Genomic DNA, 26,239 nt, shown 5'->3' with positions numbered 1-26,239 from the left:
AATTAGGCATTGATTGGAACGGGCTGCCCAGGGAGGTGGGGGGGGGGGTCACCGTCCCATGAGGTGTTTAAGGGAGGACCGGACGTGGCACTCAATGCCAGTGACAAGGTGGTGTTCAGAGGCTGGTCTCGATGATCTCAAGAGGTTTTTTCTAACGTACTCGATTCTGTGATTCTGTGAAACCAGCCCCAACACATCCCTGGTCCAACTGTTCCAATGCCTTGCCCTTTCCTGTGCCAGCACGGATTTTGTGGAGCACTGAAAGAGCTGCCGGACCCTGCTGGGCTGTCCCCACCTCCAGTGGTGCTTTCCCCAACAGCAGGGGTCTGCAGGAGGTTTTAGCAGCCTAGTTAAACCCCCAAAGTTTTCCCTTCAGGCTGCTCTTTCTCACTGCCCCCTCCCAGGGACTCAGACTCAGGCAGCAGCGCTGCCTTCCCTAATTGCATTTTTCAGGCAAAGCTGCCGAAGCCGAAATAAGAGAACAGAAGGAAAAGGCCTTTCTAGCACTAGAGGAGACCGAGGGAACCTTTTTTGGAAAATCCTAATGAAATAATTGCGCCGTGTCATCAGATTCGGTGGGGGAATACTCTCATGGAGGGAAAGAACTGTCTGCAGCCGGCCAAAGTCAACACTCCCCTGTGCAGAAACCAGCAGTCTGGCCTGACGGGCCCAGCACAAGTGAACCCAAACCTCTGAAAAAAAAATTCCTTCCCTGCCCCGAAATTAAAAGCAGAGCAGAACTTTCAGCCGTAGGCGTCTGTGGTTTGCAGCTATGCGGTGCTGGGAACTCCGGAGACTTCCTCAAGGAATTTACATTCCTTTGAAGAAATACTATGAGGCTGTTTGTCTTCGCTGAAAAATGCAGATGGAAAGAAAAAGAACATTAAAAATTTTGACTGAGATTTTTGGAGTCTGAGCAAATGTGCTAGACAGGTGTTTTCTTCCTTTTGATTTAAATGTATCCCCAAAAAAGAGATGCTGGTCTCTGCAAACAATGGGAAAGCTGACCACTCCTGGCTCCAAAATCTCCCATAAAAGCCCTTTATGAAATTAGACGCCTCAGAAGGCACTGGAGCAGTTTCCAGATGAACACAATAATGATTTCAGAGCTGCTGTGCAGCTCCTGGGTGAAAACCTGCACTGCCAACAACCCACTAAGTGCAATTAAGAAGGGAGGGAACTTGTGGCACATTCCAGCAGTCACCTCCAAGGGCTGTGGGTGTCCCCCACAGCCACTCCTGTGGGGATCAGGGTCTGAATGAGAGGGCTCTCAGAGCCTGAGGAGCTGCATGAGGCTGCAGCCGGCCGTGCCTGTGGGATGAGCAGAGTCCCACAGGCTTCTGGAAATCTTTCTCCTCATTTACTAGCAAAAAACCTCCCACTCCGGCATGGCTTGACACAAAGGACAATTTTTTGTGCCCTTCCAGGCTCTCATTTCTGGACTTGGCAGGTGAATGGAGGTGTTTGAGCAGCTGTGGGGGCTCTGCCCACCCGAGGATCTCCCACAGCAGCAACATCCAGACCTGCAAATCCGCCTGCCAGGATGAAAAGGGAATGTTTAACCAGAATTTTAACTGCTTGATAACTCTCCTGCCACTGAGTCACTGTGTACAGGGGCTCTGCTTTTCAGGACGTGTACTCTGCCCTCTTGGAAAGCCTCTCAAACTGTACCGATCTGTGCCATCCCTGATGACATTGGAAATCTTTTCCTCTGTCTGTACATCGCAGCCAGTTTGTCCACATTATTTACTTTTTACCTGCCCACGCACAGGTGGGACAGGGCAGATAAGAGTCTCTTATCAGGATCCTCCTTCCATAAAGGACTTTCCACCGGGCCAGGAGCACTCAGCTCGATAAGCACCTGAAGCACAGACACCCGGGGAGGCCGTCACTGGGAGAAGCAAATCAAGAGGATCCCACGTTATTTGACAACGATGGAAAGTTATTTCCAAACGATGGGAAATGCCAGGCCGCTCCCTGTGGCACAGAGTTGTGCTCACAGCGAGCTGCCAAGCCCTGGGATTGACGGGAGCCCTGGGAGTGGTCCGGCTGCAGGGATGAACGCTGACGGCACATCGCTGGAGTCGCTGAGGTCTGATCAGCTTTTACAGCCCTGCCGCCACCGCCCTCACGGATGGCCGAGCCACGAGCCAAGGAAAGGCTCGTGGAGGCTTGGACATCGTCACTGGGATGCTCGAAATCCCGGCTGTAAATCTGGTGAAAGAAATAAACACCCGTCACCCGGCGCAGGCTGCTCCTGCCCAAGGGCGGAGGGGGCAGGACCGGCAGGAGAAAAGCAAATGAGTCATTAATTCTCCAAGCGAAAGAAACGGCTCCAGCGTCATGCAGCGCGTGGAAAAAGGCACTACCTATTAATTAATTGCAAGGGAAAGATTAGGAGGTCTCAGAAATCTCTGCCGTAGCCACAGTCACCAGAAATGATGTGATTATTTAGGGGCACAAGGTCAGTTGTGCTGAACCGCCCACATGGGGAGCTCCTGCGGACGCTGCTGGAATGGCAGAGGGTGGAAAAGGCAGAAGAGAGGAGCTGCAGGAAGCGAGCAAGGCAGACAGAAGGGGTGTCTTTGGGTGAGGTCCGTCCCGGCCACTGGGGTTTGCTGTGTGGCAGCAGCACAGAAAACACCCAGCAATGAACATCAGTAACCATTTAATTCATTTTAGTGTCACACCCCGACATACAGCCAGAATTACACTTTGGCCCGAAACCATAAAAAGTGGCGTTTTATACAGAAAACAAATAATCATCCTTTATTCCCCAGACATGTAAAACCCAAAGAGCAAACACACGCATAGAGACCTGCCAAATCTGATAAACATCCAGGAGCCAGGGGCACAAAACCTTTACAATGAAAGTAGAAAACTGTGGATTTGCTCTCTAAAAGTGGAACTCTGAACACCCAGCCCTGTAGCATTCTTCAAAGGCTGAAACTAAAAATTCATTTATCCTTTTATTTCCTCTTATCTACAGAATGAAGTGCAGAGAATGAAACAGGGGAAGCCTTTGGGAAAGACCCGCAATGATAACTTCAACATCGTCTTCAGCTATTCATAATTTAGTTAGAGCCTTATCCTTAGAAAAAGCAAAGACAAATTCATCTAAAATAAATTATTCATCCCCCCCAGGGAATAATGAATCTCTGCAAACCCATGTTCCCCCCTCCCTGGCTATGCAAAGTGATAACACATGAGCCATCCTGCACATGCACCTTGAGATAATCTGTCCTTGGGGAACAGCTGTTAAGAGCCCTGACATGCTTTCAAACCGTTCCTTCTTTTGTCACCCAGTGTGAAATCAGAAGAGGAAATAAACGAGGCAACAGCAGGTTTGTAAAACTGGAGTGATGAGAAACTGCTGTCCCTCCCCACAGGTGCTGTTACTGTTGCTCTGGTGGGACTGTGCCCTGCAGCTGAGCTCCCACACAGCCAGGGCCAAGCCCAGGGACCCCTGAAAATACACCCTGAAGCGTTTTTGTTAACATACTTGTTAGTGCACACCCTGCTGCAGCAGCAGCTGGGTCTGAGCAGCATTACAAAACCTGACTGGTGAGGGTTGCATCTCTGTGGGTTTACTCCTCCTGCTTGAACTCCGTGACCAAATCCTGCCTGTTCACATACACTCACCTGCTGCTGTGCAAAGGGAGGACGGGATTTTACCAACCAGGCACTGAGTTTGCCCTCCCATAGCCACGGGGAGCAGCCTATGCTCAAGAGGGCTCATGTCTGTGCATCATGTTTGATGCACAAACAGCATGAGCTCAGGTTTTGCCTTACTCAAGGATTCCTCCTTTTACTTCCTCCCTCACTTAAACCCAGTGAAACTCTGGGTTTGGGTGGATGGAGCTCATATTCCTGGAGTCTAATCCCCCCTCCCTGATGTGCAGCAGTGAGTATTACAACCCCTGTGAACACAGCCCCTAATAAATACAGTCCTAAGGCCCAAACTTGCCCTGGTGGGAAACATGACCCTCCCAGGAAGGCATCTGACAGCATGGTCCTTCCTCACCCACCAAACTGGTACAGGACTTCTCTTTCCTGCACATGCAAGTGAAGCTTGAGTTAAATAACACAGGCACGACTGGTTGATCTGCCCCTACACCCACACGGGATTCAATCCTTGGGCATATGCCTTCAACGGCCTCCAAACAGGGTACAGAGGAATCTGGGAAGAAATCCAGCAGTGCTAACAACAAGGTGATGCCTCCCTGAATGGAGACTCCTTGAGGAAGCATCCACCCCTGCTCCACACTGGCTTTGTGGCTGGGAGCCAGGAGCTGGGCCCCAGGAAGAGGGGCCTGGGTTATCCAAAGTATTTCACCCCTGGTTCTCCTCCTCTCTGCACTGGTGCAAGCTGAAGCTCAGAAGCCGAGGAGGAGAGGAAGGGCCTTGAAGGCTGAGGCTGGTGCAAGGCTCCTGTCCCAGGAAGCAGCCCTGGCTCCCTGTCAGGGCCAACATTTCCAGCACCTCTCCTTGCAGGGCAGTGAAGGTGCCAAAGGGGCACACCCCTGCTCGGGACACACCAGGTGGTGTGAGAACGAGGGGCTGGTGCTGTTTGACACTTGCTCCATGAAGGGCTCTTTGTGGAGAGAGGGAGAGATGCCGGATGGGAACTCCCATCGGGGACAGCGGGCGAGCCCAGCACACGCCAGAGAAATAACAAGCAGCTGGAGCCGGGCTCTGCAGATGTCCTGTTTGGCCTTTAAACTGTAACAGCGACCCAGGCTGCCGGCTGGGCTGGCAGGAGGTTTGCCAGGGTGCAGAAGGCATTAATTCAGCCCTTTCCCCTTGTTCTGAAAAGGATTTGACTTGCTGTTTCACGGTGCTTTGTGCGTGCCTGTCCTGGGAGCAGCAGGAAAATCTGCTTTGGGGTTCTCTCCTGGGCATCTCATTGAGCCAGTGGAGCTGCAGATGCCTGGATCCCAGCTGTCAAAGGGTTGGGGTTTTTTGGTGGTGGTGATGGTACGGGGTTGGTTCACCCCTAATAAATAATCTATCAAAGGAACAGCTCTGCAGCAGGGAGTAAGCAGTAATACAGAACTCTCAGGCAAAATCCTCAGTGCTGCAGCAGGAGCTCAGCCAGGATAAAAGCTGTGATACCAAGTGTATCACAGCCAGACATTATCTGAGTCCACCTAAACTGTTTCTGTAGCTCCTGACTTCCAGATACCTCTATTTTCTCCACCACATGGACCTGACAATGTCCTGGGTTTTGCTCCTGCTAAGCCAAGGACAAACACCTTGGTCAGATTCTTCCTTGGTCTGAAAGCGTCACAGTATTCGATGGTTAAGAGATCACAGGGATGGGGAGTGACGGGACACGGGTTTTCCAGCAGCACACTGTAAATCACAAGCCTGACGAGCTTTGCTCCCACTCACTGCAGCCCGTCCTGAGCAGCAGAGTTTCCTTCTGCTCGCTCAGAGTCTTTTTTTGATGAGTTTCTCCAGTTTCCGTATCCGAGAGGATTCCTGCTCGGGTGTCGGGGCACTCAGTGACAGGGAGCCGGTGCTGTCCCCGCCGGGGGGAGGAGCGGGGAGGCGCAGGCGGAAGAGGTCCAGCATGCTGCTCTGCTCACTCCTCTTCAGGCCCTGCAGGAGCAAAGCACAGGGAAGCGAGGAGGTGAGGATTCATTGATCTGGGAGTGGGTGTGTGTGGGAGTAGCTGCAGGAGAGCCCATTTCAAAGCTCAACCTTGTTCACCCACCAAGAGCTGCACAAAGACCTCCGGATGATCCTGAGACAACTGAGCTCAGCCCTGGGAGCCAGAGCAGGCAGGAGCATGTGAAGTGAACTGAAAAGCTTTTTTTCAGCAGCTCAGTTTTCTTCAGTAACTCTACCCACTTTCAGATTACAGAGAATAAGCTTGCCTTACAGTGCTTTTCCCACCCCCAAGCCCCTCTGTATTGCTACTGAAACAAAGTCACCAATGATCTCATTGCAGCACTAAAGGATGAGCAGAAGCTCTGGACAGATTCTAACCTTCATGTCAAGTATCTTCTGGAATGTGTCAGTGCTGCAATCAGCGAGGAGCTTGATGTAATTGTCAACAAACACAACTGGGGGTTCATGTGGAGCCATCACCACCTGCAATGCGAGAAAAAAGAGATCAGACAAATAATATGAATTAAAGCCAGTGCTCAGTCAACTCGGGCAAGGAGTGACAGCAGGACTGGCTTCTAGAATAAAATGCTTAAGGAGCAAGAAAGAGGCTGCACGTGCTGCTAGTAAGAGAGATAAGGGTAAGTGAGGAGAAGCAGAGTATGGAGCAGGGAGGAGGACAGGTCTCTTTTAGCACAACAGTGCTTGGACCCAAGGGGCTGTGCATCATATTTCAGAGAGCAGCAGGACTTTGTCTGTGGCCTGTGGACTGGCAGGCACTGGCATATTGTCAAAGATCATGATTTTATCTTGTTGCATGGGGAAGACAAGCTGGGGAGTCGCTCAGGGGACAAAGGCAGTGCTGGTGGTGACACTCAGAAAGTCCCCAGAGATCAGGCAGCCTGGATGCAGTCCAGACCCTCACTCTGGCTGTGTGTCCCTCTCACTCCCTTCTGCCTGGAGGCAGGACAGGCAGCACGTCACAGGGGAATGTGACAACACTCTGTGGTCACTCCCTCCATCCCCAGAGTGGGCCAGAGCTCCCTGCCCTGCAGCCCTGCTGCTGCTGACATGTCACCCGATGGCTGAGCAGGGCCACACGCAGCCACTCTGTCCTTTGGGTGCAGCTCCTCTCATACACTCTGGAGAGACTGGGATGCTGTGTGGGAACCCCTCACTGACATCTGCCGAGGAGGAACGGCAGAAGTCAGGAAAAAAATCAAAATAGCCTCAAAGCTGGAAAGATGATCCCTCATTGGTGTGCTTCCCTTACATAAGCAGTGAGCTCCACAGAGAACACATCTTTTGATAATGCTGGGAAGCAAAACCATCTTTTTGGGGAAAAGTGTGTGTGTGTGTGTAAATGCATGCACACACACAGGGCAGAAACAGAACAAGACCAGACTCTTCCCTGTCTCCAAAAACATTTCCATATGTTTCCATTGACCCAGCTCACCCCACACTGTATTCTGTCACTGAGACATTTCTTTCTTTCCCTGCACTTCAGACCAATGAAACATCATAGCCATGTATACACTTATAAATCCTTAATTTACAGCCCTTGTAAAAATCTTCTGCCAAGATGAAAAGCTGGAACTTCAGAGACCGTGGCCAGAGGAGAAGAGAAAGAGCTCTGCGGGATGTGCACACCCTGACACCCTCCTCCCCCCTTGCATCTGAGCTTTGGGGGGCTCAGCTGAATGAATTTGTTCGTGCCATCCACAGGCTCAGTGATTCTTAGTGATTCTTCTCCTGAATTAGCTGCTCCAGTACAAGCCTGGGCACATAATTGCATTGGTGGTATTGTTGTATGCAAGAGAGGCATACGATGACCAGTGAGCTCTGGGCTCCTGCAAGGAAACCTTCCTGCAGAAACACTGGTGGTCCACCAGGAGCAGGCACTTCTGAGAGCCTTTTCTTCTCTCCCAAACCCAAGAGACTGGTGCTGGCACCAGCCCCAAAAGCTGTGTGTGGGTTACCAAGGCTGAAAGGGATCTATTCAGCCACAACAATTAACCAACCTGCCCCACATGACCCTTTCAGCCCCATCCCCACTGATCCCACAGGGCTCTGTGGAGCACCCAGTGCCATGAGGGTATTGCTGCTTGATTTCTAGTTACACTGACACAGAGCCCTCACTTGGGGCCAGACATGCTTTGTGCAGCAGCAGGGCCAGCACGGGATGTCTGACACAGCAGTGCCACTGCTGCTGCACAGCCTGGGGACAGCAGCACTCCACAGCCTGCACTCCCTGCCCCAGGCACTCCCTGTACTGCTTTCATCTCCATCTCAATGAAGCCAGTGGGATGCTAAGGGCACACAAATCAACTCCATTACTTTTCTGATTCACATACAAGCTCCAAGGAAAGATCTGTTTCTGTATGTAACAGGCACCGACCTCTGCTCCCATTAGCACAACCAGGGTATTTTTCTTCAGGTCATTTCTATGAAAATTTAGACGTATTTTAATGTATTTACTAACATCTCAGTCATCCTACTCCAAAGGCATGAAAGTGGAGAACTCATTTCTGAATTCAGAAGGCAAACTCAGCTGTGACATTACCTTGGGCATGGAAGCAAAGCCACACTGAGAGCTCAGGCTCCTCACCCCCCCTTGCCTTGGTTGAGGTTTACAAGAGGCTCTGGCTGGCAGCTGCCTGTCTTGCCTGACCCCAGGTGCCACTAATTCCCTCACAGGAATGTCTTCACAGCATTGCTGATGAGCAAGGGACAATCCCATCACCCAGGAGGGTACAACTGTACAGCTCCTGTGGCTTCTCCTGGGACCAAACCTAACTTCTTACTCTAGCACCAGTTGGGAAGGGGAGATTGCTTTGCTTGTTACTTTTTACGAAGACAACACACTGCTTTTGGGTCATTTTCCAGGCACCAGGTCTGGAAAATGAAAAAGGGCTCTGGTGAATACAGTAACCCAGACATGTTTGCACTGGCTGTTGCACTAGACAGTAAACAGGTGACTCAAGCACGGCTTGGCTCCCCTGCGTGACGGAGTCTGCACAAAGGCCTGGAGTAACCTGAACTCCAGGGCTTGCCCTGAGGCAGACACGGATGCTAGCTCTGATTTTCACAAGCTCCTGAGGGAACCTGGTGCCCCAGCTCTCCTAGTAAGCAGAACTTGAGCCCTTGGTTACCTTGAAAAATGAGGATGAAAACTCAAAATGTGATACTAAAAGAGAGTGGGGGCAAACCCAAGGCGAGTGAGCCAGTTCTGCAGAACAGCTGGCAGCGCACCCGGACGAGCTCGCATACGTTCATGTGCAATTGCAGATTGCTGCATTCAAGGGAAGGGCCCCCTGGAATTCGCTCGCTCCGATTCCCAGTCCAGCAGTCTGGCTGGCAGGTTATCAAAAGTCTTGAGTTACCTTCAGGATCATTTCAGCCCGAGTCATGCCTTTCACCACTATCTTTGTGTAGCTGGCAGGAGCCTTCCTCACCACTTGGGACCCAATGGAGGGCAGATCCAGGAGAACCATCTTCAGAGAGTGAGTGTCCAGCAGCAGCTGCAACAGTTAATCACACTCTGTTATTCAGGCCCCTTTTACCAAGATCCATTAGCTGCTATAATCCAATATCCTTAAAAGTTTTAACACTTCTCACACTGGAAAAAGTCCCGGTATTTGGGACTTTTACCCACATAACAACACTTCAAGGAGACACAATCACCCGTGGCTGCACATCAGCACCATGGTTGGTTTTAACAGAGCACTGCTCTGCTGACTGGAAATAACTTATGGCAGCCCAACATCTGGCACATCAGGCACGGATTTCCAGTCCTTCCCCTTGACAGTATAAAGTGAAACAATCTTGATTACCTGTAGCTGTATCATGATTTAGATACTGAGGGCAAATGAACTAACACCAAGCTTCCCCCCGCACCCAGCCACCCACAGTGTCAGGTTTTCTGCATTTACTCAACCACTTGATTGGGGTTTTTTCCTTAAAAACTGTGACACAACAGAGCTACAATGAGAGCTGCTCAGTATCCTGCACTCACCGGTACAGTGATACAGCCTGGATGTTGTTTATTACTAGACCAGCAGATAAATAAGCAGCAGCCACGAAAATTGAACCCAGACAGAGCAGCACTGTCTGATGACAAAATGCTGTGGCTAAGGGCTTCTTAGAGCAAAATTACCCCAAATACCGCACTCCTCTGATTGCACAAAGAGACAAGACCAGCGAAGGACAGAAAGCTGAAATCAAGATAGAGGAAGAGCAGCACAATCTATTCACACAGCAGCGAGTGTGAAAGCCCGCTGGGCTGTCGGCACACCCAGTGCATTTCCTCAGAAAGGGCTCTCAGGAGCCAGTGGAAGCTCGTTCTGGAGGGACACACAACATTATGGGCACTGCAGAAGCCCTGGCAGTCACCACAACAATGTGAACATTTGTGGCCTGGCTTCAGCACATGTGGGAATTCAGTTTGAACACAAAGGACTGAGCCACAGAGGAGGAGAGGCAGGTCAGGCCGGCTCAAATCTGGACCCCGTTATGTGCGGCAGCGTGTCCTTGCTGTGTGCTGCCTGTTTCATGGTTTGCACGAGAAGAACCAATGCAATCAATCTCATCCTGGGAAGCCAGGAAACCACAGCACAAATGAGCAGCTCTGTGCACCCCAGGATGCTGGAGCCCGCTGTCAGCTCATGCTGGCATAGCTGGATTCCTGTGTCTACGAGAGATCCCATAGACGGAAGGTATTTCCACGGTTGGGGAATTCATATGTTTCCCACATAAACTTTCATATGTTTAATAGGAGTTCTGCACACTCTGCAGCCTTTCCCATAGGCACAGCCCTCACAGGCTCTGTCCCCTCACTCCGTTTCCCCCTGTTATCCATTCTAGGTCCCTGGCATGGCTAACTCACTAACAAAGCTCGCTGAGACAGAGAGTTGTTAAGTCAGAGAGACAAACAGAAAAAGCAAAACCCCACAGGCCTCATTCCCTGCTCTGAACACCTCTGTAAATATCACCCTAGTGCCCAGATTTCAACTGTGATTATTAGCAAACAGCAGGAAAAGCTGTGTGTAGGACAGGGAAAGCCAGGAAAGCTTCTTCCCCAGCAACATTTGCACCAGGGGAGAAACTGGCATGGAAAGATAGTGGTGGGTGACCAAGGGGGTTCAAAAGATGTGAAGGCAAATGAGGTCCTACATGAGAGACGGAGATCAGCTGCTGAGACCTCTGTACCCCTAACCCCAGAAAGCTATGTCCCACTTCTAATGAGATATATTCACTGGGAATCAGGCTAATAAAAAACTTTCCCAGTCTGCTTTGAAGAAGCAAATTGGGCCTGTTATTCCAATACAGGAATGTTAAAACCTTTTAACATTAGACACAAGCCCACTGCTGGTTAATCACTTTAGAAGATTATTTAAAAAAGTCTCCCTTTAATCACTCTTAGGTTATTGCTCATCGCACAAGATGAACAGGCACCGTGCTTCACTCATTTGCTTTCCATTAAGGAAGAGGGAGGTTTTGATGTAAAGCTCCTGTTTCATTTTGCAGACACACACTGCTCAGAACCATCTTTGATGCCTAAAACCCAAGCAGCTTTGAAGGCACTGATTTGAAGTTCATGCCGGTCCCATTAGGGACGATTCTGCTTTTTTTTCTTCTTTTTTTTTTTTTTTCCTTAGCCCACAGGGAAGCAGCTGCATGTGCAGGGGACAGATGAAACCCTGCCTCTCCCAAACCTCATCCTCACAGAGAAGCAGGACCCCAACCCATAGGCAGGGGTAGGAGATGAATTTCAATTTCTTTAACTGAAAAGCCTTAAAATATGACAGCTAATGCACCTACTTGTTCTTACCTGTTCTGCACCCACCATGCTGATAGGTTTGCACTTGAAGAGATGGTTAATGAACTTGGGAATGAAGGAGCTGCAGAGGAGAGATACAAAAGGACACAATTACATAAGAGTATTTGCAGTCACAGAGTCTTCTGTGGTTTGGTAAAACCAAACCAGGATGGCTTCCACAGAGACACTCCAAGTGCCTGCTTCCCAAATTAATTCCACACACGTTAGGTACACTAAATAAAAAAATTCCAAATCCTAGGCACAATTCTTTTGCTTTAATCCCTACTAATCTCAAAGTTAATTGAGAAGTTGCACACATACCCTAGGTAAAGAAATTGCTATAAACTACATAAGAAGCATTACAGTACAAGGTCAAGAACAAGCAAACAAACTATTGTCCATAATAAAACCAGTAACAGGTCAGGATTAGCATCACTATTCACAAGTGGAAGTATCTTGACTGTATCCAGAACCTACATTTTACTGCATATAAGTAATTCCACAACATGCATATTACAGACTGAACTTGAGGTCCAGCCAAGGCTGGAGGTCTGCTGGGCCCTGGACACTCACACACAGGCACTTGTCCAGGAAGCTCCTGGCCAACACAATCAAGACAAGAAAAAGTTTTGTGGAAAGGAAAACACCATTACCATGTTTTACTGACATGGACTTCAGACTCAGAAAAATGACTATAGTGCATTTACCCAACTAGGGAGAGCTTGGCAAGGATGGAAGCCCAATATCCACCACATGGTACTCCAGAGCATCAGCTTTGGTCTTAGGTTTTTTGCCTCTTGATTTTAGGCTTTGAGGTGGAGTTTCATCCCTCAGTGGAGAAGCAGATGCTGCCTTCCAGCAGAAGCACTGGCTGAGCACCTGCAGGACAAGCTCCTGCCCATCTACTCCACCAAGGAGCAGCATCAGGAAAACTCAGGAGCTGAACAAGAGGAGAGGGGTCAGCACAAGAGACACAACCTCTGTCAGGACCACACCACTCTGGCTTCTCTTCCTCTTGCTGCCTTGTTTTTAATGTACTCTGCTTCTCTCACATGTCCTCCTTTGGCTGAATGCCTACAGGGCTCACGTTTCCAGGACCTTGTCCGTGACCTGGTGGCACGTCTCAGACTTTAATGGCTCAGTCCTAAGCTCCTATCAGTCAGTCTGTTTTCTGTCCTTTTGAATGAGGCAATGTTCATGTTGATGATGATCTAAATTCAGCGTGGCTTCCCCCATGCATCTGTTAAGCTATTTGTTTCCTCCTCACAAAGCAAGGAGCACGGACAGCATCTTGTTTGTCCCGCCACCTGTTTTCCAAGCCAGGACATTAATTTTTCGCCCTTTCTGATGGAAGAATGACAAAAGTGTAACTCAGGCAGGGAGCATGCCAAGCTGCTCAAATGGTACAAGGAAGAGCCCATCCAAGCAAAGGCTTCTTCCCTTCCCCTTCCCTCAGACACAGTCACTACCTCTCTCAGTGAATCATTTTATCCTGGAGAAGTGTCAAGGAGAACAATTTCAAACTACTGTTGAGAACCAGCTACTGGCCTGCCCCAAACAGCTTTGAATTTGGCCACGACAGAAACAACCTTGGCAACAAAATACAAAGAGGAGAAGGAAAACAAGCCCTGTCTCCTCTTGCACAAAAGCATTACAGTGGAAATTTAACCTGTTTTAAAAGTCCATTTTTCAGGTGTATAAATAATTCCCAGAGGGCAATTAGCGAGTGCTGAGCACAGCTGGAGCTTAGATGATCCTACAAAATGATCCATTGCCAGCAGCTCTGGATGCAGCAGTCGCTACTAGCAGAACAGTGCAAGAAATAAATTGTACCTTTGATCTTGCAGGTAGGTCCAACTGTCCCTCCCTCTGCAAGGTCAGGCATGGAGTTAAAGCCCACATTGGGTAGGAGAAACAGGGTGAGCCTTTCCTTCTGCAGGGGAGTAGATTAGCAGCCAAAGGACCCCCTCCTCTCTTTTTTTTTAATCTTCCTTTCTACATAACTACACAGTCTCATATAGAGAGCACTCTGTCTTCCATGAAACAATTCCCAGGCCCCTTTGGATGGCCACCCACAATCAGTGCAGAGGGGTAAAGCGACCTTCCATCCCCACATGCCTGTTATTTCACGCTGCCTTATTGGAAACAGCTTCCCAACTCCAGCAGGACAGACAAGACAAACCATTAAGACCCAAGGGCAGCTCTGGATTTTTTTTTCCCCCCTTTTTCTTTAATTTTTTTGACTAGCAGGGACCATCAAGAGCAGTTGCACTTAACAGAAAAATGCACTTGAGCCTCTTGCCTTGGCTGGACTCGATGCCTGGCGCTCTCAGGCAATCCTGATGTGAATAATACGTGCATGTTCAGTGCTAATGCTCTGCACGAGGTTTGTGCTCTGAATGCCTTTACTCCCTGCACATTCACAGCTAGACTGGATGCCAGAATTCATTTACAGTTTCAGCTATAAAATTGAACCCAGCAAACCCTCCATAGAAGCAGACAAGTCCCCAGTGTAATAATAAAGCATTGCAAGGCAGATGAGGAACCTAAAGCACAGAAACCACAGCATCTGAGAGGCTCCCATCCAACAGGAGTGGCTCTGCCAAAGCCTGCGTTTTCCTAATCCCCTGCAATGATGATGCATCAAACACAATGCCCTGCTGAACAAGGCAGACGGACATGCAACCACAGTCTGTCTGTCTGTCCGATGGGAGATGGACAGGACATCATCCAAAGCATTCTGGTGTCGCTGAGTCACTGCAGCTGAGGCGCGTTTTGCTTTATGCCACCCTCCAAGATGGTGACCAGGCTGAGCTCAGCCCTGAAACCTCCAGGAGCCTCCTCAACACGACCTTCTTCCACCAAACTCCTCTCACTTTTTAGGCTGGAGCACCTGGAAGGACCCTGCTGCATCACCCACCACACTTGGCCGTTGGTAACGGAGGAGGTGCACCTCTGGCGAGGGGGAGAGCTTGTTTGCTTTTCCTGTCTCTCAGTTCTAATCTCTTCCTCATTGAGGTCAGGTCACAGACTTCCCAAACACATCCCGGCATAGCAGCCCCGGCTCCACCGCTGTGGTTTTTGATTTCAAAGGATAAGGTGCAGTGAGAGCAGAGCCCCCCACCCTGCCTGCAGTGCCTCCCAGGGAGCCGACTGCTGCTCGCCATCCCGAGGGGGGCGAGGGCTGCACACGGGTCAAAACAAAGCAAAAATGACAAATTAGGTTAGAGGATTGATGCAATTTCTGATGGCCATTTTTCTTCTTTCTAGACTTGGCTCAGATCCCGCAGTTTTAAATTTAGTGACTTTAGCTGCCTTCTCCCCTGTGGTCCTGTAACTCAACACTCCCGCTTTATACAATCCATTAGAGCTGAGAAGTGGCAGCTCACAAAGGCACAGGCATTAACATATGGAGAGGCACAGTGCTTGTTAAAAGGATTTTTGGTGTTGTGGGGCACACAAAAGGCCAGGTATTTAAAGTGGGCAGGCCAGCATATTCCCTAAGAATTCAGGGCCTCAAAAAATACAAATATTTGCATTAAAATGGCATCAGCATTTTGAGGAGATTGGTGCTCCCTTATCACTGGGCAAGTTCTCCTTAACACCAAGTTATACAGATCCAGCAAAAACAATCTTTCCTTCCACACCTGATCCATGGCACAGTGAGTTCAGGACTGTTGTCTTAATTTTAATGTGCTGTAGATCAGAGCTGTAGTTGCCTTAAAAAAGGTTTTGAAGAGGAGCAGTGGTTTCTGTGCTCATGGGACAAGCTGTGATTAAGGCACTCAGATGGGAACCTCTCTCAAATGGGAGAGCTGGGTGTTTCATCTGGAGTTTACTTGGTATGTGCTGAGCAATAAAGTTAAAAGGGAGGCAACTAAGCTGAGGTATTAAGAGTGTGCTGCGAACAGCTGAGTAAATGGGGTTTTTTATTTACCACCGCGTGATATAAAATTCAAGTGTAACCACACAGAAGGCGTTCATGCAATAAATTTTCACTGAGACAGCATTTCAAACAGTGATTACGGGCAACGTCATAATATGATTTATCAGTAACTGCTCCTTAATGCAAACTAATGAGTACCCCGAGACAGAGAGGGGGGATGAAACTCTCAGGCCAGCCTCCCTGCTGTGAAAGCTCACAGTTCCCAGGAGAGCTGCTGCATCCCACCCTGCTGAGGCTCCAGTCTCAAACCCACACAGTAACTGCCAGGCCACCCAGCTTATTTCAGGGTGATTACCTTATTACAGATGAATGAAACGTTAAGGTATTTTAGAGTGACACATGACACGCACGCCACTGCTCACAAGTCAACCGGCGCAGTCACATGCGACACCAAAAGCAGCAGCTACAACTGGCAGAGTCCTCCCGAGGGTTTTTCTTGGGGTGTTGCCATGTGAAGCTCAGCTGGCCACAGGCAAGCAGGGAAGAGCTCAAAGTATCTTCCCCAAGAACTGAATTTTTGTTTCAGACAGTTTGGATATTCAAGAGATGCTGGAGAGCTGCATCCTGAATCCAGAACCATCTCCTCAACTTTAAGTGACTTGCCAGGAAGACACTCTAATACCCCTCAAAATTTAAATGTGTATTTCCCCTCCTTATTGAGCTATTTTTGCACAGAAAAGCAGCTTTTAGACTATGAAGGTAGAATATACTCCTCACACATTCCCTCCTTACAGTGCTATAGCTATTATAAATGTTATTTCGAGGCAAATGATGCACCAAACTTCTCAGTACCTGGAAGCCCCACAGTTTCTTATCTCTGGAAGAAAAGTAGGTTTCCACAAGAAGAGTCATGTCTATGGTCAGATATTCAAAGTTTTTCAAAGATGTCCAACCCAAACCCTTCTGTACTTGGCAAACACCAGACTGTGACCATCACACTATTTTATGGGATGGTTTAGGCACATAAGGAGGAGCCAGTGACACAAATATCTCAGAAAACCTGCCTGAGCAGGAAACTTGAGACCAGAAATTGAGGTCTCTTTGAACCTTGCCAGCAGCTGCTGGTGTTTGCTGCCCTATCCCACCTCCCTCTGGGCTTTCCTTGGATGGAGGGTCTTCACCCAGACACTGACAGCCACGGACGCTACAGAACAGTGAGAGCCAGAGACCTCAACAAATTGTGCCATGTTGGTAACTTACTTTGCAAATTTTATACAGAACTGAGTGAAATACTTTCTCGTGGAGGCCAGGTTGTCACGGATGATGGGGACGTTCTGCTTGATGTGGAGAATCACTGAGGTGACATAAGGACTCTGGTCACCGACGTGTTCCACGTTCTGCCACTGCATCTGCACAAAGGGGAAAAAACAACCAAAATGACTGTTTAATTCATTAAGATTCAAGCAATAGGTAAGGAAAACTGTACAAACTTCCTGTCAGAAGATCTCTAAGGAATCATTAAGAGACTGGCCCTGCAATTCACCACCAAGGTCAAGTTCTTCGTCACTACACTGATTGGGCAAAACCCTTCCAAAACAAGACACAAAGAAAACCCAGAACAGTCTTTTTTTTTTTTTTTTGCACCAGAGAACAGAGAGATTGTAACCAGTAAGCTACACGAACAGGGACCACAAGGCTTAAAAAAGCTTTTGGAGCACACCAGACTGCTTTAATATTTAACAGTTTCCAGTTTGCCGGGATGAAGTGCCCATATAAATCCAGATTACAGGCATTTAAGAAAATATCTGCAAGCTTGCAAAGTCTGGATTCCTGTATGGCAGCCAAGACTTTAATGCTGGTGAGACTGATGACAGATAGATGGAAGAGGTAGAAATAGTCTTAAAGTCCAAAGCACTGTACACCAGCATAGCTCACTGAAAACACTGCTGGGTGTACAAGCCAGGATGCCCAACTTCGGCTCTTCCAAATACACGTAAAAATACAAACCAAGAAGAGTTACTCAACCTCCCATTTTGTTTTCATTTATTGTCAGCAGAACTGCAACAGAACAGCCCCCGGGAGCCACATGTGTGGCTCACTTGACTTTCCCTGAGCCTTGTTTGCAGTACACAGGGTACTCCCTCTGTAAGTCATGTGGAAAACAAAAAAAAACCAAGAGGCAACTGGGTATGGCCTGGCCAAGTATCATGTGTATAACAGTGTCTCACTGAGGAACATGAACATCCAGAAAAGCACACTCAGTTCTGCTACTGCTCAGACACTAGGCACTCTGCAATCTTCTCCCAATAACTGGAGATCTCTTCCTCATGCTGGAGCTGAGACAGAAGGAAAACACATAGGAAATTAGGAGAGGAAACTGGGCACATGTGGAAGATGAGCTTCTTTTTTTTTTGAGGGGCTGTTTGACCTCAAACTTGCTTTCTCAAGTTCTGGATTTTGCATATCAAGGTTTTTTTTACTCCTGGTTTTAATTTAATTTAATATGGCTACTCTGCCCCCTGCAACTCAGCTGACTCAATTCCATCCAAACAACATGCGACTTGGTGGGAAAGAGAAGCCAAATTCTTTGCAAAACCACAGTGTCTGAGTCTACACATGTCCTACCAAAGCTGTCTGTATTTAAACCAAACCAACCAACCCCCAACCTGCTTATCTCACATCAGCTGGGGAGCTACAAGGGATATCTTTCGCATCACCTGCTTCACAGGTTTTCATAGAATCACAGAATATCCTGAGTTGGAAGGGCCCCATAAGGATCATTGAGTCCAACCTCTGGCCCTGCATGGGACACCCCAACAATCCCACCCTGTGCCTGAGAGCATTGTCCAAACACTCCTGGAGCTGTGGCAGCCCTGGGGCCGTGACCACTGCCCTGGGAAGCCTGTTCAGTGTCCAACCACTGTCTGGAGGAAGAACCTTTTCCTGAGATCCAACCTAACCCTTCCCTGAAACAGCTCCAGACATTCCCTCAGGTCCTGCCATGGGTGACCAGAGACAACTGCTTTTCTACTCCTCATGGTTCTGGTCATATCCAAAAAAAATACTTTGTGCCTTTCTTCCTGATGGACTCACACATTCCCAGCACTGGCCCTTCTTGACAGACAGCGATCCTCAACCAACACACCATCCCCATTTGAGTGGGAATGGCCAGAAAGTGGGAAGGGACTGCTGAGTTGAATTATTGCACCAACAATAAAACAGTAGCTTTTTCATTTTGTCGGTCTTCATTCCAAAAGCAATACTTTACAACCAAACCTTTAAAGCATGAAGAGTAAAAATAATCCTTTGTGTGTGTGTGTATGTGGGCGTGTTTCACCCAAAAAAAAGCACCCAGTAGCTGCAGTGAAAGAAATAGCACACATACTGAAAAGTCATCAGAAGAAATATGAGCCCAACTCTGCTGGTACAGCTTTGTTCCTGTCCTTTTAAATTTATTCCTCTTTTTCCCTCATCCTATGTTTTTCTTGGGATATCCACATAGTTTACATACACAAAATGAAAATGAGTCCAAAGAACAGGAGCATCGAGGCCTCGCCGAAAGGCACCTGCACACTGTAAGGACACAGTGCCTGGAAGGGCAGGACCTGGGTTTAAAGTCCTGGTGCCACCTTCAGAGCTGGTTCTCACAACAAAAACACAGCTCTGCCATGGCTTTAGGGCTCCTTCTCAAAAAAGGGAGGAGAAAAGAGAAACCCTGAGCAAAACTCGGGGGGTTTGGCATTCAGCAAGAGCTGTGCTACCTTCTGGGAAAGGTGAAGGCTCAAGAGCGCTCCTGGCTCTGCCTGGCTGTGGGTTCCCATGTCCCTGTGCCCACAAAGACCTGGAAGAGCCAACTCAGGTCCCTCCTCCTTGTCCAGCACTGATATGGGTCTCCAGCAGAGGGGCTGCTTCATCACTGAGTCTCCAAGCGTCCCCGTTCCTGGTAGCATCCCACTGCCAGTTTATCCTTACAGGCTCCAGACTTACAGGGCCCTTACAGGGCACGGGAGCACCCGTAACCCGGCCAGCACCTGCTCCCTTGACCTTGTGTTGCTCCCACAGGAAGAGGTGGGAGGGGAGAGGAAAGCCGGTGGGAGCTGCCAGGAGCAGATATCGCTGCCCCAACAGCCCCCCCTGTTCTCTGACACGAGCTGGGCTTTGCACTGTCACATTCTGCGCCGTGTTTGAGGGCTAGAACGCTCTCCTGGGGACTTTTAATTAGCAGCTGGCAGCTCTGATTGCTCTGCTCTCGGGGTTTTCTGTGTGTGTATTGGAGAAATGATTAAAGCTCCGTGTTCAAGCACTTGCTGTTGTCCACTGGGTTGTAAGGAAGCTGGGAACTGCAGCTGTGCCAAAAGGTTTTAGCAAAATATAAAAAGCCAGCAAGCGATGGACATGAGTCACTAAAATGTCCCCCAGTCCCACTTACAAGCACAGTTTTACACATAAATCGATGCTTAATTCAGCAATTAAATCAAGCCTTATCCAGTGCAACTCATAAACTTAATTGGGGCAAAAATATCCCGTGCAGACTAGCAGTTCCCTCATCCCAACAATTAAAAATGCAGCACACCAGGCAATGTAAGTGCCTGTTACTGATCAGTACAACACGTTCGCAGTACTTTGTTATCCAGAATATCACAACAGGGGTTTAGGGCAAATTCTTCTCCCACCCACACCCCAGCTCCCCTGTCCTACAGCCATGTTTAATCATTCTACACCTGCTGTAAAGTTTGAGTGAAGATTATCACCTACAAATTTTGTAATATGGGGCCTTCTCGTAATTTGCCATTTCTTCCAGAACACACAAGGTAGAGAATCATGGAAACTGAGCACCATTCCCAGCTGAAAGCAATATTCCCGATGCTGTTTGCTGTGTTAAATCCCTCAAAGTGGCCTGCAGCCAAAGTGGATTGAGAGGTTTAAGTATTTCATAATTTACCTCTATAGTTCCTGGACATTTTTGCAAGGGAAAAAACAAACCAAAACAAAACAAAAGCCAGACTCCAACAAAGGACCGGGAATGTTCAATCCTGAAGGACACCAGAGTGAAGTAAATGAAAAGAAGCTAAACAAAGGAAGAGCCCTAACAGAGAAGGATCTTGAGATAGCAAAATTGGAATGGATCATCCACAGAGCTTTTATTCCTCTACTAGAGACTGAAATTTTACATTTGCAAATACTAACTCTGCATTTAAATATGCATTTCTTATTCAAATGTTAGAGTAATAACCCAGCCCTGAAGGGAAGAGGAGGGTGAAGGAAAAACCTCTTGCATCAAATCCAGGTCTAATAAAAAAAATCACATAAAAGCACCTCTGTGTGATGCAAATAGTGGAGTGTGTGCACAAGTGACAAGTATTTATTTAGCTAATTTCATAACACTTAACTTGTTTATATATCATCAGTCCCATCACATGTGCTGCATTTTACCAGTGTTCCAAAGACAAAAATAAATGGCCTACCAGCTGCTGCTTTCTCAAGGTTGTGGTTTACTTGGGCATAAACAGCCAGAGCTAAGTGATTCAAACATTACTACACCCTGTAGGTTCAGGAGATCTGAGGAGCTGACATGGCACACCTGAAGTGCCGAGCCCTTCCTAACGGTGTTATTTTCCTGGGCAAAAAAATCCTCTTTCCATTTGGAACCTGTACAAGCTCCATTACCAGCTGCATTCCACTTCAAATATTAGCTGGGGGTGGCTGGGCTAGTTACAGCTGGAATACATCATAAAGCAGAAAGCTATTAAAATTCATGGCAGTGAGACAGTGTGTTGATCCTACAAAAATGGAGCTCTATGTTTAATATTTCTAATTAAAAAAAAAATAGTTCAATCCACTTTTGTTGTCTTCACCTCTGTCTAAAGCAGTCTGGGTTTTCACAATACTTTGGCAAGAAAACACAGCTCTGCATTTCAAACATATAAAAGCCAGCAGTGTAACTGCAACAAAATCCTTAAGCTCCAATCATAGGGGCCTCTCCAGGAATGGCTCCATATGTCCTTGAGAGGATCACAGAAGCAATAAGGCTCAATCTCAATTCCATATCACCTTTTGAGTACCTCCATTTAACAGCCACAAACAAGAAAAACTCCCCTTGCCAAGGAAGACAAAGAGGAGAGCAAACGTGAAGGTGTACTTGAAATTTCATGCTAACAAAAGTTTCCCCAATTTGAAATGCTCTCATTGGCATCAGGAGTGGAAAGAGAAAGCCTTATGTATTTACTGACTATATTTCACTGTCTGTGTGTTTTAATGTGCTGCAAAAGCCTTAAAGCTCTATTCTGAATAATAAGAGGGTTTGGAGTGAGGGATATATTTATAAATACAGCAACTGCTGCTCTCAGAAGCAAGAAATCAATATATGGTTAAATCTCAAGGCAGCCTAAAAGGATATATCAATAATGGAATCAAGCAATCAAGGCACACAAGAACTCCACATGGATCTTAAGGCAACCTCTTCCCAAACCCCCCCCCTACCTTGCTCATAGCGGTCAGGGCAGGGTCACAGGCTGCATCCAGGTCCTGCACTAACAGCTGGATGCTGTTGGAGATCACACTGCAAACAAAAAAAAAAAAATCAGGAGTTTTAGAATCATATTGAGTAACTGAGTGCCAGAACTGGAGCATTTGACTGTTAAAGGAGGGAAATCATCTACTGGCTGACAGTAGCACTGTGATGTGAACACACATGGCTACAAGAAGCTGGAAGTTCTGCAGGGAGCTACAGGATGGGCTTCAGTTCAGAGAGGATGTTTTTACAGTTGACCTTTCTCTGTTTTAACACGTAGAAGGGGCTGGGGATCAAAGGTGACAGATGAGGAAAAGGAGAAACCCCTGAGTACCAAGCCCAGACTGGAATTCAGCTTCAAATTTAATCTAGTCTGCATAACACCAACATTTTATTGTCTCTCTAGTTACTCACAGTCAATATTCTACTGCTTACAGGAACTTGCAAAGAGGATTTTAAAAATTACATCTGTGTGAGTTCTGTGTCTCCCAAGTGCGAAGATGAAGGCAGATGTCTTATTTACACTATGTCTAGGACTGCAGCCATCCATTGTTTGAGTTTCTGAGACATATACCAGACTAAAGGACACATTAGTCAAACACATTTCACTCATTTCCCTCCATGCCCCTTTATTCTTTTTTAAACAGCGTGATATTGCTTAGAGACATATTTAATGCCACCATATTACGATGTGCATAAAGGTGCAACTGATCCTAAAAAAACAGCCAAGAAGCAGCAGCAGCTCAGACCACCCTCATGGGCACTGAACCAGCACTCACACTGCAGACAGCTTCTGCTAGAAGCAATAACTGACTGTGTTTCACTAAGTGCAGTTTTTAAAAACAGTGCGAACTTTAAATCTGCCACAGATGCCTGTTTACAACCTCAGGATTATATTTGCAAGAACTGGATTTTACTTTTGCTCGTTCTCATGATGGTAGCACAGATGAGAACCACAGAACTGTGAGAAATCTGACCAATGCTTCTTCAAACCATCTTTCCTCCCCCTCATTGTCTTTGTGAAGTTCTGGATGCTACTCACTGTTCAAAATATTTTTTAAATGTCCACCTCCTCACTGAGACATAATCTCACCCACACTTAATTCTGATTTGTGTCTTGTTCTTCACCATGACCCAGAAAGTTTGCCTGTTCTCTTTCCTACTGCTACAGCACATAACTGGAACAGGATGCAAAGTAAAAGACTTGCTTCAAAGCAATTAATTTGTTTGTAAAGGCAAACTCACCCAAAATCAGCTGGAAAAATTAGTATGGGAGACGAAGTGACTACTGGCTTCAAGTTACACGATCTAAAACTTGCATTGGGTTAAAAAAAGCCTGTGACTGTTTCTGCTGGTGCCACTGCTTCTGCTGGGCACTACAGAATTTACTCCCTTGGGGGATTCCACCAGCCCGAGCAATGCCAAGGGAGCCAGACTGAAATAACCATCCCGTGGGCACAGCTGACTCCTGCAGGGCACCTGCTGCCACTGACTGGGAGGGAAGAGTTGTGGTTCAGCACCAAAGTGCCACACAATGCTCTGAGTGGATGGAAAATGACTCCATCACTGGTGTGTTCACTTGTCAGGAGTCACCAAGTGCAGGCTCTCACCTAAAAACTACAAGTTTGCAAACAGGGAGAGAACCCCATTTGCCTGCTCTTAAAAATAAACACCTGCTGTGGAGGGGTAACGGTGCAGCAAGAAGGGTGTTGCAAACACAAAGGATCATGACATGCTGTGAGGGCTTGGATCCTGGTTCTGCAAGAAGACACTTCAAATCCTTACCCCAGGCAGCACATGAAGTACTTCAGCAGCAGTGAGTGACTCCTCAGCAATCCCTGACACGCACAGAAGCTGATGGATTGGGAAGCTGAGCCATGAAGGAGCAGTACAGTCCTAGTACAGTAAGTTCTTATTATGTGAGCCCAACACTTCAGGCCTTCTGAGGGTCTCTGAGTGCTGCCCACAGTCTCACAACAGATCATCAGGGCAGGAGGTGGGAATGACAGATTTCTGGATTTACATGACAATAACTTTTCTTCTGCTGAACTTCAAGAAAAGCTCATCATTTTTCCCATATTTCCTAAAGAAACTTCTTTGCCACCCCAGGGGTAAACCCCCCACCTTTCTACACATTTTAGGTGGTTCTGCACTCGCCTCCATGAAAGAAGAAACACTTTCCAGGATGCATAAACAGTTTTATCACTTACTTTATGGCTGTGCCTAACAAGACATCAAATCCCAAAAGAGACAACTTGTTTGATGCTGAATGAGTGAACGCCAGAGAGGTTTATAGCTATGACTTACACTGACAGAAGGCTGGACAAAGCACTACACTGGAACAGAATGAAAGTCAATTAAAAAGCCTTTCTTACAAGATATATCAGCCCTGTCAGTTTGACTTTAAAGCTGTCCAAAACAGCAAACGTGAACTATATATTAAATAATTTCCTAGACACATCGTATTGGCTGCCTACGACCAAACACCTCGTGAGGCAGCCACTGGGAACTGAGGAACGACTCGAGGCTGCTGGTTCCTGCTGGCAAAACTCACCCTCCACTTGTCCATGTTAAGAAAATCCCATCACATGGAACACTTTATTTCTACTCCCCTGCTACCTTGCTTGCTTTGGCTTAGTGGACACAGCAGCCCCAGCTTTTGGTCAGGGATTCACCCTTAAAAAGGTCTGAGAAGTATCCGAAGGGAAGGGAGTCTCTGCAGCCTGGAATGGAGCCTGAGACCATGTGAAAAACCTGGATGGAAATTCAGTGGGATCCTGTCCACTGCAGCAGGAGAGGAGGAATCACAGGAAGGAAGTCTTCTAAAAAAAGTATCTTACTGCTCTCTGGCCTGAATCTTAAGTTTTAGGGAGAGAGCTGCTGATAGGGATTATTTTCCCAGCTTTGCCAGGATTTTCTTTTGTTTGATATGAGGCAAAACAACTTTTTTTTTTTTTGCCTCAATTTTCTTCTCTCAAAAAATATTCAATCTATCTGTCAGTGGTGGAGAGGAAAGGATGTTTGAGCGGAATATTCTTAGCATCGTTACGTGAAAAGTTATTTTAATGAATGATAATCTTCTCTCAATTATAATCCCCAAATATAAGATTGGATCAGTCTTTTATGTCATCTGAAATGGGGTTTGATCATACTGACAAGGCTGCTGATTAACAGGGGGAAGTTAGAGCAGGAAGGAATGTACTGAAATAGCTTCCTTTCTTGAAATGTAACAGCCACCTCGCAGAGCTGCCAAGATGCAAATGATGTTTCAAATGGAAACTCACTGTTTCCTTTCCCTTTTCCAGTGCTCTTGTTCCTTTGGCTTGGATGATGGGGAACAACTAAAGCCTGTACTACTGCTGCTCTTGGACAGCCCAAGGATGACCATTCCTTCACCAGGGAAATGCCTGTGCCCAGGGCTGTGTATCTGGGTGGATCCTATGACACTGGGATCTTGGGATTGTATTACTCCAGCACCATCTGGCTGACAAACAGGGATGTTTGATATATTCTGGGAGGATGCATCTGCTGAACATACATGCTGAAAGTGTCCATCTCTCCCGTCAGGTTGATTCTCTCCACTAGACTTGCATCCACTTTTTCTTTGAGTTTCTCTTCCAACTGTTAGGAAACAAAACAAGCAACAGAGAGATCAGATTTCTTACTTGAAATGACCACTCATGAAAACTTATGTCCTGGAAAAGTCAGCTTGTTAAAACCTCATCTGTGTCCAGACTATATCCAAAACTCAGCCAGTGACACTGGAAATCTCTCTTTCTTGGCATTCCAGACCTGTTGATCAGCCAGGGCTGTGGTGGCTCTGTGTCCTCAAAGAATTAAACCTCCAAGGTCAAAAATGTAACTCTAGTATGACATGACACCATACTGGCTTAACACCGTGGCATCTGTCCTGCTAATAAAGATGTTTTTTCAACACACTGTCTGTGCCCAAACTGCAGAGGAGGAGGATTGCCAGACCTAGTGGTGGAGAGGCCTTGATACAGCCAAACATCACAGCTCATCTCCTGACCTGTGGCATTTTGGAAGCACCTGAAGGTAACAAGCAATGAGGCTGCAAATCATATCAGCATAAATACCTCCTCTCTTCACTCCACCTTCCCCCAATATTTCATGCAAGTGTTTTCCCAAACCCATTTAGAATTATTGTTGTTCTTGCTTTTATAAAAGGGAGATGATGAACCCAGAGTCTTCTTCTAAAAAAATCTGGTCCCCAATCCAAAACAAATTAGGTAACAAGAATAAAAGGACTGAACCCAAAACCAACGCTGCAAAGCAGGATTAGAAGCAAATTACTTTTCTCAGGTAGGAACAGCACAATCAATACTTTTCTTTCTTTGAAATATAGATTTAATAATGTAGAGCTCAATAATCCATGTGGGGCTGACTGTGC

At 47.2% G+C, this 26,239-nt stretch overlaps 1 protein-coding gene across 1 annotated transcript in view; it reads right to left on the bottom strand.

The window, feature by feature from the left end:
• Positions 1-2,651: 2,651 nt before the first annotated feature.
• VPS53 (VPS53, GARP complex subunit) overlaps positions 2,652-26,239 on the bottom strand; it is a 64,258-nt gene continuing 40,670 nt past the window's right edge. Inside the window, exons 16-22 of the mRNA XM_017821663.1 lie at positions 25,367-25,449; positions 21,798-21,876; positions 16,578-16,726; positions 11,444-11,513; positions 8,997-9,134; positions 5,995-6,099; positions 2,652-5,604 (exon numbers count right to left, since the gene is read on the bottom strand). Of these exons, the coding sequence (XP_017677152.1) occupies positions 5,434-5,604; positions 5,995-6,099; positions 8,997-9,134; positions 11,444-11,513; positions 16,578-16,726; positions 21,798-21,876; positions 25,367-25,449 (795 nt within the window). The 3' untranslated portion in view covers positions 2,652-5,433. The remainder of the gene's footprint in view (positions 5,605-5,994; positions 6,100-8,996; positions 9,135-11,443; positions 11,514-16,577; positions 16,727-21,797; positions 21,877-25,366; positions 25,450-26,239) is intronic.

Source organism: Lepidothrix coronata, unplaced genomic scaffold, assembly GCF_001604755.1.
Source record: "Lepidothrix coronata isolate B3197 unplaced genomic scaffold, Lepidothrix_coronata-1.0 Scaffold91, whole genome shotgun sequence".
Taxonomy (NCBI): Eukaryota; Metazoa; Chordata; class Aves; order Passeriformes; family Pipridae; genus Lepidothrix; species Lepidothrix coronata.
The sequence above is the reverse complement of the archived record's forward strand: the minus strand, read 5'-3'. Positions and strand labels throughout refer to the sequence as shown.